The following is a 19,971-nucleotide window of genomic DNA, read 5'->3' as shown; positions in this document are numbered from 1 at the left end:
TCTGGGCTGAAAGATTAGTGACTTACTAAATTACTTGCAACAAAAGCCCATCATCCAGACTCCGGGACCTCTGCCAGGGGCAGGTTTGGGACCCTGAGTCCTCACAGGCTACGTGATGGAGGAGAAGCTGCTGAGCCTCCGGAAAGGAGGTTCCTCCTCCATGAAGGAGCCGGGCCCACTTGATGCAGTGCTCCGTTAGGCCGCCCGAATCCCCCTTTTCCTAATTACTAACAGGGGAGTTGAGTTCCTACTTTGTTTCTGTTACACCAAGACTTTTGTCTCTTGGTTCAGTTGGGGGAGGTTCATTCTTGCTGGTGAAGGGAGGAGCCTGGACGTTGTGGGCCCTCTTGGAACACGCCTCAGCCCCACACAAGCTGAGACCAAATCCCCTCCTTCCCGGTGTGAGGCTTGGTGGGGTCTTCCTTTCAGCATCCCGAGCATACTCATCTACTTAATAACTACTTATTGAGCACTTGCTATGTGCCAGGCATGTTTCTGGTTTTGAAACTTTTTCTCTTTTCAAATGCTTTTTTCGTGTGTGTGTGTGTGTGTGTGTGTGTGTGGACACTTAAGTTCTGTTCTTAGCAAGTTTTAATTATACAGTATGCTGTTTCCAACTGCAGTCACCATGTTATTAGATCCTGACACCGGGCACTGTTCTATGTGCAGGTTCCAGAATGAAGCAGCAAACGAGAGACCAAAGTTGCTGCCCTGCAGAGTTTATAGGATATTGTCGAATAGTGACAAGTGCAAGGACATAAAGCATGGGAGAGGAATCTGGAATATTAGGTGGGGATATGAAGGCCACTTTGGAGTAAAGACCCGAAGTGAGGGCACCGGCAGTGATGGTATTTTGGGGAAGAGCACTCCCAACAGGGGGCTGACACATGTGTGGCACAGCATGTTTGAGGAGCAGCACAGGGGCTGGCATGGCTGGAGTGGGATGTACCAGGGTCCCAGTGGAGACATGAGGTCAGAGACGCTTAGGAGAGTCTCATAGATGCGGTCTTCCTTAGTGAGATTCAGCCTCCGGGAAGTCTTGGGGCACCGGTGCCGAGGAATCCACAGCCCCCCTCCAGCCCTTTCAGATGCCGGAGTCAGAAGGAATGAGGTGTAACTATAGGATTCAAACCCCTCCTCCCGTGGCAACAATCCCCCAGTGGACATGGTCTCTGAAAAGTTGCAGAGAGGGCCACGGAGAGAGCCCAGAGCACACGGGGAAACCTCAAGGTGCACCCCGGCTATAAGCCATGTCTTCACACGCTAGGACAAGCACTGTGACTTGGCCTAGGGAAAGGGAGCCCCCTCCCCACCTGCTGCTCCCACCCTCCTCCCCTGCCCCCCCACCAGCCTGCTCCAGCAGCTGCAGCAGAAGTGGGGCCTCCTGGGGGAGGGGGGTGGGGGCTGGGATGCTGTGATACAGGATTTGTCAAAGCATTGAGGGTGAAGCCACCTCTGTGGCCCTTGGAGCTAGGGGCTATGTCACCATATCTTTCCTTTTGTCCCTTAGCTGGGGTAAGGGGACTGAGACCTCACTGGTGTGTGTGTGATGGGGCAGGGGAGGGAGGCCTGGGAGTGCATTAGTGAGAGTTCTCTGCCCTGCTGGTCGGAGGGGAAGGGCACCCCGGCTTGGTTGGGGACCTAGTGCCAACATTAGGGTGAGGTGTAGGAGGACCCAGACTTCAGCAAATGCTTGGGTCTCACACTGGAGGCCTATGCCTTCACGGGGGGCTGAGGACAGCAGAATGCTTCGTTTGGGAACAAATGCCCAAATCAATAATGGAGCATGGGGATTGGTCACTCCCTGGATAGCAAAAGCTTCCATCCTTTTTTTTTTTTTTTTAAAGATTTTTATTTATTCATGAGACAGAAGCAGAAACAAAGGCAGAGGGAGAAGCAGGCTTCCTGTGGGGAGCCTGATGCAGGGACTTGATCCCAGGACCCTGGGATCATGCCCTGAGCTGAAGGCAGACGCTAAACCACTGAGCCACCCAGGTACCCTAAAATCTCTCATCCTTGCAGGGTCCAAGGTACCTGTCATGACCCCCCACCACCACCACCCCACACACACCCCCACCCCCACTTTGCTGCCCCTGCTGCCCGGAGCAGCCTTCCTGGCCTACATAGCTCTAAGGCTGGAAGTGCCCAGGGGCACAGATCAGATGTGAGCCAGTCTCCCCTGGACGTCTCTCGAGGGAAAGTGGCATGAATGTCCCTTCTGCTCTCATCCGGTGCCACAGATCTGGGAACCCCTGAAGGCAAGAACCAAGTCTTTGGGTCTTTCGCTATGAGTTCCCGCACCAGGGCCAGCACAGTGGGTCTCCAGAGGACCTTCCCTGCGCTGGGCCCGGCAAGACGCTGGGTGTGTCCTCCTGGGACTTGGCTGGGTCCCTGCTACAGCCGTACAGAGGCTGTGAAGGGATTTGCCCAAAGTTACACAGCAGGTCACCGTCCCGACTCCACCCCAGGTCCTTCCCACAGATATTCCCCGAATGTCCCCTGCGTCCTCATGCCCACATTCAGGGTGCCCCGAGGAAAGCGCATGCCGCCCCTCCAGGGCCCCTGACCCTCCTGCCCAGACGGGGGGTGGGGGGGGTGCCGGGCAACAACCTCCCGCCCCCAGTCCACCAGAAATGAACTCCAACTCCCATCTTAGTTTGTACCCAAGTCGGGGCGGGGGGGGAGTTTATTTACAGAAAGGCTGGGGTGGATCTCAGGGTGGGTGGGGGTAAGGCCAGGAAGAGAAGGGGGAGGGGTGCTTAAATACTCAGATGGGAGGGACGCAGGGAGGAAGTAGTGGGGCCGCTTCAGACGGCCACCTCGGGGTGGGTCACCCACCAGCAGTCACCCAGCAAGTCCAGGGGAGGAAGGTGGGCTCAGGGACCGGCAGAGACCTCAGTCCACCTGCCCCAAAGAGGTGGCCACTGGAGGACAGCACAGATTACGGAGACATTTGCTTTGGTACCTTGTGAGTCGTGCTCTGGGAGGAAAGCCACCTCTTTGGAGCTGGGACTCTCCAGTGACCCTTGCCGTCTGTTGGCCTCACCTTTTCATCCCAATGCCCTCCCTTCGCTTCCCCCGAATCTTAGAATTTCCTTTTCCTCAGGACTCCAGGGTCCCGGATGGAAGGGTCTGGAAAGCTGGCTTCCTGGTCTGAGGGATGGGGTGCGTGTCCACCCCGCTGGAATCTAGTCCCCCCCCACCCCCCAGGATGCCCGCCAGGCTCTGTCCTGGCCTCCTGCTCATGGCCCTTTGATGGATCCGGGCTCTGTGAGGCGCGCAGAGGCGTAGGCCGAGGCTGCCAGGCAGGCCGCGGGCTCACAGAAGCCGGGCAGCCCCGCGGGGCCCGGCGGACCCGGTCGGCCTGCTTCCCCCGGGGCCCCTGGGGCGCCGCGGGCCCCGTCCTTGCCGTTGATTGCCTGCCCGGGCCGGCCGGGGAGCCCTACGGAAGGGAGAAGACCCCGCCGTCAGGGGCACCGCCTGTCCCAGCGCCAGGGGGGCAAGTGCTGTTTTTCAGGGAGGCAGGCGGGGGGGGGGGGGGGGGGGGCAGGACGGAGCCCACCCAGTGCTCCTGGGTGTTCCAGAGGGACCCGAAGCTGGAGGAATGGGGCGTGGGCGAGCAGGAGAGGCCTCCACGGCAGAGACCCGGTGTCTGCGGGTCATGAATCCCAGGGCCCCAGGGGCAGGGCCAAGGTCTTACCTGGGATCCCGGGGGGCCCAGGCATCCCGGGGTGCCCGCGTCCCATCTCTCCCCGGTCACCCTTCTCTCCACGTTTTCCTGCGGAGAAAGAAAGGAGCTGTCGTTTTGCAGAACTGGAAATTCAAAGTTTGCGACTTTGGTTGCTATTTCATGTCCCATTTCCCACGCAGCAGTTATTCCTGTTTTGTTCTAGTTTTATACTAAAAAGAAGTTGGAAATGTCGGTAGAACTGGTTACACAGAGGAGAGTCCAGGGCAGGTGGCTCGGCGGTTTAGCGCCGCCTTCAGCCCAGGGCGTGATCCTGGAGACCCGGGATGGGATCGAGTCCCACGTCGGACTCCCGGTGCATGGAGCCTGCTTCTCCCTCTGCCTCTGTGTGTGTGTGTGTGTGTGTGTGTGTGTGTGTCTCATGAATAAATAAAATCTTTTAAAACTAAATAAAGGAAAGTCCAGGCAGAATGGAAGGTACAGCCGGTCGGGTTCATTACGGAGAGCGTCTAATGAGCATCCAGCCAGCCTTTACCATGTTCCGACGCTACTGAAATTACCTCCACGTGTAATCCTCAGGACTGTATGAGGCGGTGCTTACTAACCCCCCGTTTACAGATGAGAAATCTAGGGCCCAGGGAGATTATCAGGAAACTTGTGAAGGTCCGCAAGGGGAAAGTAGCAGAGTCTGGACAGACACCTGTCTTGTGACTCGAGTTTGCGTGCTTTACGACTTTGCTACGCGGCTTCCAGAGACACAGATGTTTACGGGGCACCACTAAGCAAATTTACAACAACCCCTCTCCCCCAAACCCCAAGTTATAAAATAGTACATTCATTTCCATCAATTTGCTACTGAGAAAGCCCAGGAGTCACATATGACTTCTGGAACCCTTGGCGGAGGGAACAGGGGATCCTGAGGGGGGATGAGGAGAGAAACCAAGAGGCTGAGCCATCAGCCCACAGAGCCCATAACCCCACCTGCACCCCGATCAGCACTCACCCTTGGGGCCGGTGTTGCCAATCTGACCCACGGCTCCCACGATGCCAGGAACGCCCCGAGGGCCAGGGTGCCCATGAGGTCCCTGCTTGCCTGGGTACCCAGGAGGCCCGGGGGGTCCTGGCGGACCCACCATCCCGATGGCACCCAGGGCCTCCCGCTTGGCACTCACAGCGACCTCTGCCAGTTGCTCTGGAGGGAGGGAAGGAGGGAGGGAGGGAGGTCAGTGAGATGGGGTCAGCTCAGTCCAGCCCGGGCCCCAGGTGTGAAGACCCCCAGGTGTGGAGACGCGTGAGCCACGAGCGTCCTGCCCCCTCCTCCTCCTCTGCCTTCGCGGAAACCGAAGACCAGCGAGGGCGGAGGAGGGGCCGCCCGCCCTCACCTTGCATCATCTTCATCATCACGGTCACGATGTGCTGGTCGCTGGCGTCCCGGCCCTGCGGGCAGAGGAGGCCTCCAGGAAGAAGCCCCGCCGGCCCCCGCCCCGGCCCCGGCCCCGGCCCCGGCCCCGCCGACTCACCGCCACGCCCTGTCTCCCGGGCAGTCCGGGCACGCCTCGGTCTCCCGCCAGTCCTCGAGGGCCGGGGGGCCCGGGGTAGCCCTGCACCCCCGGGGCGCCCGCATCCCCGCTGGGGCCCGGGTAGCCGGCTTCTCCGCGGACTCCTTGCTGCCGGGGCGGAGCGCGGGTGAGACTTCGCACGTGCCGGGGAGGGGGGGAGGGGAGCAGCGCCCCGGGTAGGGGGAAGGCGGCGTCGCAGGGGCTGGACTCACCTGTCCCTTGGGCCCCGGCTCGCCGGACTCGCCCTGCAGGTACAGGCAGCTCGGTCACCGGGCGCTGAAGCCCCGCCCGCCCCGCGCGCCCCGCGCCGCCCCGCCCGCCCCGCGCCGCCCGCTCACCTTCTCGCCTTTCTCTCCCCGGAGGCCGGCCACCCCCGGGTCGCCCTGCAGATTAAGCACCGCGGGTCAGAGCAGCGGCGGCCGCCCAGCCACCTCCACCCCCCATCACCCCCACCTCAACCACCCATCAGCCCCACCTCCACCCCCATCACGATCCCCACCTCCACCCACATCACCCCCACCCATCGCCCCCACCTCCACCCCCCATCACCCACCACACCCACCTCCACCCCCATCACCCCCACCCCCGTCACCATCACCCACACCTCCACCCCCCATTACCCCCACCTCCACCCCCTATCACCCATCACCCCCACCCCCCATCACCCATCCCTCCCACCCCGCCGCTGCCCAGGACGCTGCTACTCACCACGCTGCCGCGGGGGCCGGTCTTCCCCGGGAAGCCCTGCAGCAAGCGGGGAGGCAGGGCTTGGTGAGGTCACGCCCCCCCTTCTGGCCACACCCCCTGCAGCCCGCCGCGCCCCGCCTCGCCCCTCCAGCCCGCTCCATCCCCCGCACCCGGCAGGTCTTTGGGCCTTGCTCCCAGGTATTTTCCAGCCCCTTCTGTACCTTGTCTCCCTTGATGCCTGGCAAGCCTTGGGGCCCTGGAATTCCGGGGGGGCCCTGCTCCCCCTTGGGGCCCTGAGGAGACAAGAATCCAGAGCAGTAAATGGCAGGGGGCGCCCAGGCTGCTCCCTGCTGCCCCTCCCAGCCACCTCCACTTACCTGCCGTCCCTGAGGGCCTGGCTGCCCCACCGGCCCCCTCTCACCCTGGTCACCCTGAAACGAAAAGAAAGGATGAGGAGCACGGGGTCAGCAGGGGCACCCCCCCAGCCCCCTCTCCGACCCCGATCCTGCTGGTCAGGGTGCCCTCCCCTCCGCTGTCCCAGCTTGGAGCCCCTTGCTCCGCGTCATACACCAGCGATCGGCCCTTGCTGGGAAGGCCCCACGCAGCCTGGGCAGGACTAGGCGGGTGCTGGAGCCTTGGTAGGACCCACATCTGGGTCCCCGAGTGCCCGGGGAGCGGGCAGGCGGCAGAAACCGCTGTGCCAGGCCCTCACCTTCTGCCCCATGATGCCTCGGGGTCCGATTTCTCCTTGAGGTCCTGGCTCTCCCTGGGGGTCAGAAATTGGGAGTGAGCCGTTGGCCCCTGGCTGCCCTGGGCCTCAGCTGAGTCACTTCATCAGGGAAGCCTTTCCTTGTGCTCTGTCCTTCGGGTCCCCGTACTCCTCCTCCAATAGGACCCACAGCTGTAGTTACTATCCTGTGATCGTAGGTTCAAGATCCGCCTTTTCCACTACACTTTAGCTCTGAGTGAGAGACTGTCTCGTCCAACACAGCTACAGGGATTTGGTGAATGTTTATGGAATGAATGATTGAATGAATGAATGACTGTCTGCTGGATTCTTAGCTCGGGTCAGTGTGGCCATCGGAGGAGGGGACACCCATACAGGACAGAACTGATCCCCACCATCACTGCATTGTACATAGAGAAACGACCACCCAGAGAGGAAAAGGGAGCACCCCTGGGTCAGTGGGGTCAGTGGCACAGCCCAGACTGGGATCCAGGGCACCCCCCGCACTAGGGCTTCACCCCACACCTCACCCAGGCCTCATATGCTGGGTGCAGGGTCTTCAGGCCTGGGAGGGGGGCCAGTGCAAGAGCCCTGTGTTCTGGGGAGAGCACTTACCTCCTTCCCAGGGGGACCAGAGAATCCAGGGAGGCCCTGCTGGCCTGGTTCACCCTGCAGGAAAACACAGTTTTAAGGTGAGTCTGGGGGGCCCAGGCAAGCCCTTGACCTTGGGGAGCCTGGTGAACCCTAAACAGAATCTAGAACCACATGAATTGGGGATACGGTGTTTTTGGTCAGGTCTTCTGGAGTCCACAGATTTTCCCGTATTTGTTTCCTCCTCTGGATTGGGAGCCGTGTCTCTTGTCCCCAAGGAGGGCAGGGGGAGGGGGCAAGCGGGAGGTGGTGAGGCCCAAGGGGACTTGTGTCCAGGCCATGTCCTTGAACCTGGGGTGAGGCCTGGCCTTGCAGTCTTTGAGCCATGCCCCTGGACCCTGCCCGCAGGCTCCCTTGCTCAGATGAAGCCAGTTCTGTCCCCAGCCTGGAGTCACCATACCTTGTCTCCCGGGCCTCCTTTTGTCCCAGGCTGGCCCGGCACGCCCTGTAGAAAGAAGTTGGTATCAGTTTCTACCCTGGCTTTGGGGAACCCCAGGCATCTCCGGCTTTACCTCCCATCCCCAATCCAGATCCCCTCCTTTGGGAGGCCCAGTCCTGGCCTCACAAACCTGACTGAGCCCTGAGCCCTGGTGGGAGTGGGGGTGTGGGGGTGTGTGTGGGAGTGTGTGGAGGGGTGGCACAGGGGCCTGCAGCCTGCAGGGAGGAGAGGAGGCCCCTGCGCTAACAGGCACACGTGAACACATGTAGGAACGTGCTCTGCACCTGGGCGTGTTATCAGGCTTTGGCCTCAGTGCCCCCAGCAGGGAGGGAGGCGAGGCGCCCATGGACTGGGCTCCCGGAAGGCGTGGGATGGAGGTGGCCCTGAACGGTGACAAGGCCCAGAGAGATGGGGAAGGGCGGTCCAAGCAGCAGCGCCTGCAAAGGCCTGAAGGTGTGGGGTTAGAACAGCCAACAGCCGAGAAAGGGGAGGACCCGGGGGCAGTGGCTGATGAGGATGGAAGGGTAGGGTGGCGTCAGTTAGGGTGGGCTGTGAGGACAAGCACTGTGACTGTCCTGTTCACAACTCTCCCTGCCACTCAGTGTGCCCCGGGGACTCTGTCTTGGAGCACTGGATGGAATGGCTTTCCTGGAAGCAATGGGGGCCACGGAGAGCACTTCAGTGGGGAGGAGCCAACACAGGGAATCTGAGTGGCCACAGAGATGGTGATGGGGCCTGGGCTGCGTGGGGACAAGGACTAGAGCGAGAACCCTGGGTGTGTGTTCACACCCAGCCTCATCAGCCACCCATGCCACCAGGAGGGAGTGGGCAGCCCTGAGGAGGAGAAGCAGTGTGCCCGTGGGGCAGCCCCTGGGATCCCCCCACTCACCGCTAGGCCTTGGTGGCCTTGGTTTCCTGGCCGCCCTGCCTGTCCCGCACTGCCCTGGGAGACACGGAGAACAGAGGCACAAGTGAAAGCCCCAGCAAGAGGGTCCATGGCTTCCACTCAAGTGCCAGTAGGGAAACTGAGGCCCAGAGGCAAGCAGGGCTGTGTCCGTGACACACCTGAGGATCCCAGGCTCCTAGGCCTCCGGGATCAGTGTGATGAGACTGGCCTGAGCCAGGAGGGACCCCGACCCTCCCAAACCCACCGGCAGTCCCCACTCCTACCTTCATGCCTGGCGTGCCTGGGGTCCCATCCTTGCCATCGATGCCTGGGGGCCCCTGCTCAGAAGGAAAGTTGAAGGGAGACTCACAGTGGGGAGACGCCTGGGGTTAGGCCACCCACACGTCCCTGTGTGACCGCTGCAGCATGAGGGTAGGAAGTGGGTCTGGTTATCTCAAGAACCCCCACCAGCCAACTGGGAGGGGAGCAGAAATGGGAGGAGGGTCTGGGGGGACAGACCGCAGTCCTTCCTCTGAGTGGGGGACAAGTGTCCCAGATTGCCGCAAGATCCCCCCACCCTCTGCTCCACCATCACCCTATTTGCAGGTGAAGGAACTACAGCCCAGCAAGAGGGCTTTTCCCAGGTCACAGAGCAGCCCGCCCTCTGTCCTCCTAGAATCCCAGGCTCCCTGTCCTCTAGGACCTGGGACAGACTGACCCACTCTCTGTCGGGGTAGCCCTGGGCCACTTACGGTTGCTCCCTTCGGGCCTGTTATGCCCTGAGGTCCTCGGAGACCTTGGCCACCCTGCAAAGTAGACAGAAATGAGGTCACCTTCAGGGTGCCGAACCCCCACCTGGCTGTTCAGAGAGGTGATGAGAAGGTGTCGGGCCCAGGATCCCTCTTGGCACAGGAACACGGAGCAGAAGCTGAGGGAGGGGGCCTGGGAACTGGGGGGGCAGTAGCAGAAGTCAGCCCCGCACCGATGGGACTGGATGGGGCACGTCCAGGGGAAGGAACTGGAGGTCCACCGGGACCTCCCCCACCTGGGCTCTGAGCTCCACTTACTGAAGAAACACAACAACTCAATACAATGTGTGGATTTTGGGTCTTGATTTGAACAAGAACCTTGAAGGGACTTTTTTTTTTTTTTAAGATTTTATTTATTCACGATAGACATAGAGAGGGAGAGAGAGAGAGGCAGAGACACAGGCAGAGGGAGAAGCAGGCTCCATGCATGGAGCCCGACGTGGGACTCGATCCCGGGACTTCAGGATCACACCCTAGGCTGAAGGCAGGTGCTAAACCGCTGAGCCACCCAGGGTTCCCGCTTTTTTTTTTTTTTTTTTAAGATTGTATTTATTTATTTGAGAGAGAGACAGAGATGGCGACAGAGCCAGGGAGTTGGAGGAGAAGCAGGCTCCCCAATGAGCAGGGAGCCCAGATGCAGGGGTGGGGGGCAGGGGTGGTCTCCATCCCAGGACCCTGGGATCATGATGTGAGCCCAAGGCAGCCATGTACCAACCGAGCCACCCAGGTGCCCTCTGAAGAGACATTATTGAGATAATTAGGAAACACGGAACACAGACTGGTTATTTTGCGGACATTAAGGAATAATTGATCATTTTGTTGGTATGATAATGAAGGATAGTGTGATTTTGGGGAGGAAAAGTCCTTATTTTTCCTTGTAAAAATACGACTCTTGCAGTACTTCCTTGTAAAAGTCCTTGTATGTAGAGACATGCAGAAGTATTTAAGGGTGGGACGTCCGGGTGGCTCAGCGGTTGAGCATCTGCCTTCAGCCCAGGGCGTGACCCTGGGGTCCCAGGATCGAGTCCCACGTCAGGCTCCCTGCATGGAGCCTGCTTCTCCCTCTGCCTGTGTCTCTGTCTCTCTCCCTCTCTCTCTCTGTGTCTCTCACGAATAAATAAATAAAATCTTTAAAAAAGAAGTATTAAAAAAAAAAAAGAAGTATTTAGGGGTGAAATGACATATGAGGGGATTTGCTTGGAAACATGAGCCACAAAGTGGTGGATTGACTGCGACAGAATGTCACCTTGGGGAGACAGGTATATGGAGGTCGTTCTAGAATTCTCTCTACTTTTATGTACGTTTAAAAACTGGCACGGCCAAAAAACGTTTACTTTCTGCTCAACTTCTCTCTAAACTCAAAACTGCTCAAAAATGAAGTCAATTAATTAAAAAAAAAAAGGAAGTTCAGAGGTTTGGGACGTGGCCCAAATCCCATTAGCCCCGTGGCTGATCTGCTGGAATGTCATTGTCTGGCCGCCACGGGCCTGGGACCAGATCCCGCCGCTTCTCTCAAGCTGAATTTGCTCAGCGCAGGCTGGGCTTGCAGGAGTGGGGCTGCTGGGGTGCGGGGCTCCCAGCGCAAAGGCTCCTGCCCCACACCAGTCGCTCACGCGCACTGACACAGAGTAACGCACACGCATGCACACACGCACGTGCAGACGCACAGAGTGACCCATGTGTGCACACCTGCACAGCACAGCACGGAGTCTGCACACACCCCCATGCATCCGCACAGACACAGAGTGACACACACGCATGCACACACCCGCACACACGCACGTGCAGATGCACAGAGTGACCCATGTGTGCACACCTGCACAGCACAGCACGGAGTCTACACACACCCCCATGCATCCGCACAGACACAGAGTGACACACACGCATGCACACACCCGCACACACGCACGTGCAGAGTGACCCATGTGTGCACACCTGCGCAGCACAGCACGGAGTCCGCACACACCCCCCCCCATGCATCCGCACAGACACAGAGTAACACACACTGGCGCACACACACACACCTGGGCAGACACCCAGAGCACGCACACACCCGCTCACACTCGAGCCCCAGGGGGAGCTGAGTCCTGCCCAGTGCTGTCCAGGGGCCCCGACCCGACAAGCGGTGGCTGAGGACTCACCACATCGCCCTTCTCCCCCGCTCGGCCCGGTGGCCCCCGTGGACCTTCCTCACCCTGGCAAGAAGGACAAAGGGGAATCCAGGTCACCCGGGCTCGGGGGGAAGCCACCCTCCCCTTGTAGCCCCAGGAGCTCCAGCGGGAGCAAGAGGACACTTACGGGTGACCCGGCAGCACCAATGGAGCCCACCATGCCTTTGTACCCACGAGGACCCTGGGGACAGGAGAGGGACAGTCAGTGCTGCCAGAGCGCAGAGGCCAGAGGGCGGGTCATGACGACTCTTGCAGTACTCCCGGCTGACTTACCATCTCTCCTTTGGGTCCCTCCATGCCCGGGTAGCCCCTGATGCCCTGGGGACCCTGTCAAGACAGAAGAATGACAGCAATGGCAATTCCACTTCATTGCAGCTTCTCTGACCCCCACCCCTGCTGTTCACCACGCCCCTCTGAGGCAGGGGGCATAGTCCCGACCTCAGAGAGGGGACAAGGAGGCTCAGGGACCGGGGAGGGACTCATCAAGGTCACTCGGGGGACACTGCCAAACCTGGGCCTCGGCTGGGTCTGCTGGCTGACAGCCTTGGCTCCTGTCCCCCGATTTCTGACCGCCTTGGCCTCCCTCCCCCACCCAGAGACATGCCACCTGCACGCGGCTGTTTCTTTTTCAGGTTGGAGGCCAGACCCAGGGGGTGGCTCCACTAAGATGCCGTAGGATGAGGAGGGGAGGGCCCTGAGGTGGGGGGCGCCGAGTGTTCCTTACCGGTGGTCCAGGGATGCCTTGCTCTCCAGAGGCACCCACATCTCCCTTGGGACCCTAGGGGGGCAGGAATGAGTGATCAGACAGGCAGGACCCTAGAACCCAGACAGTCCCATGTGTGACAGACAGAGGAGAAATGGACACCCAGGAGGAGAACGGACTTGCCCAGGGACACACTGGGCCTCCTGCTTCTCAGCTCAAGGCTCGGGCCCCAGAGACCCACAGGGGAAGGAGGGGGGATGAGGAGGGGAGGCCCCTGTGAGCCCTCTTCCCACCACCTGCCGGGCCTCTGCCCTCACACTCACCGGCTTCCCCTGGCGGCCAGAATCGCCCAGAACCCCGCGTTTGCCAGGATGCCCCTGAAGGGAAGGAGGGAGCTCGGTGTGAGGTCCACCCCCAAACACCTGCTCTGCCCCCCAAAGCCTTGCGCCAGTGACTTACCTTCACCCCCTGCAGCCCTGGGGGGCCTTTCACCCCTGCCGGACAGTTGGTCGGACACTGGAAAGAAAATCCCGCCGGGTTCTGGGGTCACTGGCTTGCCTCAGGCCAGCGGGGCTGTGCTCCCCATCTTGCCAACTCCCGAACCCTCCTCTCACCCCTCTAGGTTGAAGCCGCAGCCTCTCCCCCTCCCCGTGACTCCACCTCCAGAGCCCACCCGCCCCAGGCCCGTGGCTCACCAAGAAATCCGCGCTGCCTTCCAGGCCCTGGATGGTTCCGGGTCGGCCCTGAGGGAGATGTATGAAGAAGGAGCCCGACCCCAACCTTTCCCACCCCAGGCTTGTGCCAGAGGCCCTCATCCTGACCCATGTGGGAGGTCCGAGGACACTTACCGGTTTGCCAGGTGGCCCCGGGGGCCCCGATGGCCCATCTGGTCCGGGATCCCCCTGGAAGCAAAAGGGGCCAAAATTTATTCTGCCTGGCACTGCCAGTGTCACTCTGCCCCCCTCCTGCTACTGCCCTGCCCACTCCGTCCTCCAGGTCGGCTTCTTTTTGCCTGAAAGTTCTACGGCAGGGTGGGCTCAGCAGGAGGGGTTTCTGCCCCAGACCCAGAAGTAGGCTAGCTTGGAGGTAAAGGGCAGGAGGCAGAGAGTGCGGAGGGGGGGGCTGGGGCTCACCTTGGGGCCTGTGATTCCAATCTCACCGGGGAGGCCAACAGGTCCAGGTGGTCCCTAGGAGCAGAGCCGTCACTGGCCAGGATGCCTCGGAGGGTTAGCTCACCCTGACACAAAGGTCGGGACTCTGCTACCCAGAGGCCCCTTCCCCACTTTTACTTTGCAGCCAAGCCCAGAGACACTGGCAGCTTAGGGCTTTAGGGGCCGGAGAATCCCAGAGCCAGCAGACAGGCCCAGCGTGAGCTGGCCCAGAGTCCTCCCGGCAAGTGTGCCTGTGCTTGACACCATCCCAGTGTGCTGGCCCCTCCCCTTCATGTCCAGTCCCCTGGAAGCCCTTCTGTGTCCTCCTTCCCCAAGAGTCTCAGGGCCCCTGTTCCATCCGGGAAGACTTACAGGAGGTCCAGCAAAGCCAGGGCCCTGGAACAGAAGGAAAGGAGTTCGGGTTCATGGCTCCTTCTCCAAGTTCCTCCCCCGCCCCCCCCCCCCCCCGTAAAAGCATCCCTTGGAGCCCAGATGTCACTCACCGGCAGGCCAGGGGGACCGGGGAGCCCAGGCTGGCCCTGAAGGAGCAATGGGACAGGTTCAGAGGCTGGGGTCTCCTATGTCCCTGCTCCTGTCTACTACAGCCCACCCTCCCCCCTGGAATACCCAAGCTGAGTCCTCAGCAGGCCACTTACCTTGACTCCAGGGATCCCCATGGGGCCAGGCTCCCCCTTGGCTCCAGTTAGACCCTGGGGAAGAACAAGAAGGTAGATCAGGGAAGGGCAAACCTGTTCCCTGAACCATGCGATAAGCCAGGGCCTGAGGTCTCTCCTGGGTGGGCCCAAGCTGCCCTTCACCTGCTCCAGGAAGGCCAAGGGGCCTCAACACCTTGCTTTCTCTTCCCCCAGTTTCCACAACAACCGTGGGAGGCAAGCAGGCAGAGTAATTCCCCTCTTTTGAAAGATGAGAAACCAAGGCCCAAGGATTTGTCTGGGCAGGCCTCACACCTGCCAGGTTAGCAGCCTGGGAGACCTAGAGGTAGGCCTGCCCTTGGCAACTTCTTCTGATCCTTAGTGTTCACATCTGCAAAATGGGTTAATCACGTTCACCTCTCTGCATAGATGTGAGAACCAAGGCGCTAGTGGAAGGCATGTGATTTTTAATCTTTGCAGGGTGTGGAAAATTTTGGAGGGGTCCTGAGGGCTGCTCATAGCTCTGATGACACCTCTTGAGCCAGCAGGACAAAGACAACTCATGGGATCATGGGACCTCTTTGTCCTCCATCTTTTAGTGATTAACCCAAGTGTATTCCCCAATCAGATGACTGTCCCAGTAGTCCTGGCTGTGTCCAGGAGCCTGTGACCTTGGCGTCCCTGGGAATTTTGTGGTATCAGTCAATAATATTCCTCTCCTGAGTTCTCCTGGGGCTGCGAGGGGGTAGGGTATGGCAGGGAAGGAAGGGACAGCTCCATCCACAGCATTCGATCTGTACTTGGAGGCCAGAAATGTGAGAGTAAACCCATTAGCTGCTGCAGAGGAACAGAACCCCTCTTTGGGACCCCATGTGCCTGCGATCCATGCTTCCGGGTGGCTGTGAGGTCATGAGCCACATGAAGGTGAAGGGAACTCATAGCTGTACAGTCTCCATCCTGCTGCCCTGCTCTGAACAGAAAAGCAGGGAAGATGCCAGAACTGGGCTCTGAAAGTCAGGGAGTGCAGCTCTAACCTGCTTTAGCCGACACTCAGGTACTTACATCAATCCCAGGCTTCCCATCAGGCCCATCTGGCCCGGGTTTGCCAGGCTCTCCCTTCAGTCCCTTAAAAACAGAGGTTGGGCAAATATTAGCCAGAGGAGGGCAAGACCCAGAAAGGTCAAAGGTCAAAGCAGAAAAAGCACTCACCGGAGGGCCGGCTTTCCCAGGGGGCCCCTTGTCACCCTGCAAGATACAAGTCGGTCAAATAGCACCCTGTGGCTCACACTACCCCAAATGGCCACACACAGGCCCTGGCTGGCTGGTCCCACATGCCCTCTCCTCACTCTCTTCTCTTCTGCTCTGGGTTCCCCTCAGCCTGGCATTTTAATATTTTTATTAATTTTTTATTTTTTATGAAAATAGCTCCCTTCCCCCCCAACCCCCCCCCCCAAAAAAAAAATCATGGGTGGATTGAGATCAACCCCAGCCAGGCTGGAGAGGGTGCTGTCAACACGCAAGCAGGCTATAGACACACCGCTGTTGCTAAGGTGCCAGTTACAGGACCCACAGAGACGGTTGTGGGTTCCAAGTTACCTGAGCGTGGGCGCCTCTTGGATTTGGGCAAGTGTGGCAGAAACGTGGGACTTTCAGAAACACATGAAAGGGGACATGAACTGGGTGGGCAGCAGCTATTTTTGGATTGGGATCAGGAAGAGAAGAGACTGGGACAAGGACAAGGGCCAAGAGGGACTACGAAGGGCTCCGATCCAATCGTTCGCAAGGCAGGAAGTCCCCCCCCACTCCCATGACAAAGGACTCATAGTGACAAAGGACAGACAGGGCCAGTGGAGTCATATTTAGCCCCAGAGCCGCCTTCAGGCAGCTCAGGGCCTGCGGCAGCCAGGGAGCCTGGCAGGGACCCAGCGGCCCGGGGTTGGGGGGGGGCACCAGGTTGAATAGAAGTCTGTCCAGATGGGTAAACACGGAGCTGACCTCCTGGGGGAGCCTCCTGAATGGGGCATTTAACCCTCCGCCGCTAGGGAGCTAGGAGGGCGGCGACAGCCCCGTGCTTCTAAATCCGGGAGGAGGAGGCAAAGGAAGAGCGGGGGTCTGGCTTCGGCGGGGCAGCGGTCTGACCGAGGCTTCGAGCCACCCCAAGAAGCATCCAGACGTGCCGGGGGCAGGGCCGGAGGTTAGGGCGGCTCCCGCCCCAAGGGAAGGGATGGGGGTGGGGGCTGCGGCTGTGAGCTCGGCGGCCACGGGACAGCAGCCCCTTGTGGGCGCGCGGCGGCCACCCGCTCGGCTCTCCGCGCTGCTTCGGGGTTTTCCAGGAACAAACGGGCTCCTTGTGGGGAGGCCGGCGCCGCCTACTGACCGCAGGGGGCGCTGCACCCCCCCCCCCCCCCCGGCCTCCCGAGGCTCACAAAGTCCCCCTTTGTGCGCAGCTCCCCCCCCCCCCCGCCCGACCCAGGTTAGAGACTCACGTCGATGCCGTCGGATCCAGGCACTCCCGGCGGCCCCGGGGGGCCCGGGGGCCCCGGTTCTCCGGGCGGACCTCTCTGAGAACACACACAGGGGGAGGCCCTCAGACGGTGCAGGGGGCGGGGGTCCCTGCGGAGAGCCCCCCCGGGGCGCGGCGCGCTCACGGGGAACCGACTGTGCGGCGCCCTGGGTGCCCCTCCCGGCGCTCAGGACCCGAGGCGCGGCCCCGGGTTGGCCGCGGGGGGACCCGGCTCCCGGAGAGCGAGCGCGGAGCGCGTCCCGGTGCGCTGGCCCGCGGGGCCCGTGCGCGGTCGCGGAGGGCGGAGGGCGGAGGGCGGAGGGCGGTGGACGGAGCGGGAGACCGGGGCGCCGCGGGTCCCAGCGGGCAGGCGACGGCGGGCTCCGGGACCGCTCGCTCGCACGACAGGTACCGACGGTGAGCGGGTGCCCTGCCCCCTGCGCCTGGCGCGCCTAACCCGAAAGGAGCACGCGGGGGGCGCCCCTCCCCGGAGCCCCTCCGTTTCCCGTTGGCTTGCCCTCCGCGGGGCAGCCCCCCCCCCCGCCCCGGGCCCGCGCCCTCCGCGCAGCGAGGTGCCAGGCTGGCGCCCGGGCCGGTCCCGGTGGGTCCCCGCGCCCCGGTGGCCCCCGGCAGCGGGGCCGAGCGGCGTCTGGCTGGAGCCCCCCGGGGGGAGGCGGCGCCGGGGCACCGGAGCCCCGTGAATGGGCACCATTGTCTCGCCCGCCACCCGGGCTCTCGGGGCTCCCGGCCGCGCCGCCTGTCCCAGGCCGGGCCGCGCGCCTCCGGACAGGGCCCCCCTGGCTCCCCGGGCCCCTCCGCCTCCCTCGCGGCGCCCGGACGCGCCCGCTGTGCGCCCCGCCGAGGGGAAGCGCCGAGGCCCGCACCCCGACCCGTCCCCGCCCCCGCCCCCCGCACCCCGACCCCGCGCGGCGGCCGCGGCACTTACGATCTGCGCCAGGGCGAGCGCGAGCCCCTGGAGCAGCAGCAGGAGGCGGCGGGCGGCGGCCATGCGGGCGGCGGAGGCTCGGGCGGGCGGGCGGCGCGGGCTGCTCTCGGACGGGGCGGGCGGGCGGGCGCCTGAATATGCGGCGGGGCGGGGCGGGGCGGGGGCCGCGGGGCCGTCACCCGAGAGGGCGGCCGAGGGGCCGAGGCCCGCGCAGCTCCGCCCCGCCCGGCGCCGCAGCCAGCGCCCACCCTCTGCCCCCGAGGGGAGGCGCCGGCCGTCGGGGGGGCCCCTGCAGCCTGACCCCGGGCCGAGCCTCGGCCCGTCGCTCCTCTGCTCCAGGGCGCAGGCCGAGAGCGAGCCGTGGGTCCTGCACCCCAGGTCGCAGAGGCCCCCACCGCCCGGGTCCTGCACCCCAGGTCGCAGAGGCCCCCACCCACCTGGCTTAGCAGCACAGACCGGCAGGCCTCTTCTGCAGGAAAGCCTACCACAAGCCTTACGGGTCGGCGGTCCCGGGAGCCCCCCCATGCACCCCGTGCCGCACCTCCAGACCCCCTCATCTCCCTCTCACCTCCCTGCTCCCGCCGCAGCTAGGAGGTCAGGCTTTTGGAGGCCACCAGCGAGCCCCAGGCCCTCTTAGTGCCCCCGGAAGCACTGAAGCTCCTGTTGCTCCTGGAGCCGCCCTTGGCCATGCTCTCCTTGAAGCCTCCCTGCCCAGGCCCCCACCGTCCAGCGTCCTCCTCCTCCTCCTCCTCCACCTCCTCCTCTTCCTCCTCCTCCTCCTCCCCCTTCTCCTCACCTTGCCTTTTCTTCACTGCAGCTTCTTGAAGCACCAGAGTCTCTAGGTATCCCTCGGGGTGACCTCCTCCATGAAGCACTCCCCCTCCCCCGTTTGTCCAGCATCACCCCTCTCCCAGTCTCTTAGCTCCCTTTTCCTTCCCTTAAGCAATGTTGGTGAAGTGCTTTGGAATCTGTCGCTAACGGTGACCACAGGCACCTGAAACCATATAGTGTCCTCCTCTGTAAAAGGGGATAATAATAATCCTATCTTATAGAATTTTTGTGAAGATTGAATGAGATGATGCTAAGTACTTCATATGAAGTAGTAGGGGCTTCATAAATTTCAGCTTTCATTATGATTTATGGAGAATATACTTTGTTTACCAGTCCTGTGCCCAGCATGGGGGAGAAAATCCACAAGGTCAGCTAAAATAGTCCAGGAGAAACCCCTCTGGAGCCTGGGAAAGTCCAACCCCGCGTGGCATTGTGAGCAAAGGGCCCTGGGCTTTGAGAGGTGTTCCTGGAGCTGAATTTGGGAGAATTTGATTGCTCTGCCTAATGGACCGAGGAGGAATTTGGAGTTTATAGGAAGTAAGCTGACAGGAGGAGGGAGTGAGGGAGAGATGGTGGGCATTGCCCCGGTGGGAGGGTAATATGGGGTATGTGTAAGGGACTTCTCAGAAACAGGGCGGCCTTATTGGTTTTTATATTGTTCATTTCTTCATCTCTTTGTGGGCTAGACACACCAGGGACTCGTGTGAGTAAGTTTTCTTTTGTGTGCGTGGAAATCATGGAAAGGGGATGCGCCTCCCATCTGGATAGCACACGTTGGTGTATTCACTGTCTATCGTGCGTAGGAAAAGCACCTAAACACTTAGTGGCTCAAAGCAGCAATTTCTTGGATCAGGAATTCAGGAGTGGGTCCGGTGCTTGGTTCTGACTCGGAGTCTGTTACGAGGTTGCAGTCAGATGGGCTTGGCTCATCTAGAAGGCTTCTTCATTCACGTGTCTGGTGTCTGTGCCAGGAACCCCCCAATAGCTGGGGCTGGAACAGCTGGAATTCCTTGGGAAGCTCTGTCCTTTATTTGTGGGCCTTCCATAGGGTCTCTCCAGCACTTCAAGGTGGCTGACCTTCAAAGGTGGCAGCTCACAGAGAGAGAGAGAAAACACCCAGAACAAAGCTGACTTGCCTCTGAGGACTTAAGTCACACAGCATCAATGTCACCACATTTGGTCCAGGCAATTCCAAAGCCTTGCCCAGTTTCAAGGGGAGAGAACAAAGATCCCAACTCCTGATGAACTTAGTATCAATGGGACAACATTTCAGGAGGAGCATGGAGTGATCGTGAGGGGTGTGGTGGGGCATTCATGGGTGCAGTCATCTTCAGAAAATATGACCTACCACACCTGGGCTTATAACCTGAACCAAGTCAGTGGGAACCAAAACTCAAAGCTGGAGCTGATCGGGAGAAATCATAAGGAAGGCTTCGGACCCACAAATCATGGACTACAGGTTTGGGCCAGTCACATACAGCTCCTAAGGGACAAGGAGACCCAATAAATGGGGAGTCTATCCACATTCCTGGATAGGAAGATTCATTGTTGCAAATATGGCAAATTA

The 19,971-nt window shown here is 60.9% G+C and overlaps 1 protein-coding gene across 1 annotated transcript; it reads right to left on the bottom strand.

The window, feature by feature from the left end:
* Positions 1 to 3,038: 3,038 nt before the first annotated feature.
* COL9A2 (collagen type IX alpha 2 chain) lies at positions 3,039 to 17,647 on the bottom strand. The gene is made up of 32 exons (NM_001197170.1): positions 17,574 to 17,647; positions 16,611 to 16,685; positions 15,334 to 15,369; positions 15,187 to 15,249; positions 14,128 to 14,181; positions 13,975 to 14,010; positions 13,844 to 13,867; positions 13,454 to 13,507; positions 13,169 to 13,222; positions 13,016 to 13,063; positions 12,780 to 12,836; positions 12,644 to 12,697; positions 12,342 to 12,395; positions 11,891 to 11,944; positions 11,745 to 11,798; positions 11,588 to 11,641; positions 9,390 to 9,443; positions 8,922 to 8,975; positions 8,641 to 8,694; positions 7,713 to 7,757; positions 7,277 to 7,330; positions 6,647 to 6,700; positions 6,312 to 6,365; positions 6,156 to 6,227; positions 5,956 to 5,991; positions 5,586 to 5,630; positions 5,460 to 5,492; positions 5,209 to 5,355; positions 5,071 to 5,125; positions 4,692 to 4,880; positions 3,701 to 3,778; positions 3,039 to 3,442 (listed from the first exon to the last, which is right to left on the bottom strand). Exons 1-32 carry the CDS (start codon positions 17,634 to 17,636, stop codon positions 3,243 to 3,245), a joined length of 2,058 nt encoding a protein of 685 aa, NP_001184099.1. The 5' UTR covers positions 17,637 to 17,647; the 3' UTR covers positions 3,039 to 3,242.
* Between the last annotated feature and the right edge of the window lie 2,324 nt (positions 17,648 to 19,971).

The sequence above is a fragment of the Canis lupus genome, chromosome 15 (genome assembly GCF_011100685.1).
Source record: "Canis lupus familiaris isolate Mischka breed German Shepherd chromosome 15, alternate assembly UU_Cfam_GSD_1.0, whole genome shotgun sequence".
In the NCBI taxonomy this organism is placed as follows: Eukaryota; Metazoa; Chordata; class Mammalia; order Carnivora; family Canidae; genus Canis; species Canis lupus.
This window is presented reverse-complemented; position numbering and strand designations above follow the sequence as displayed.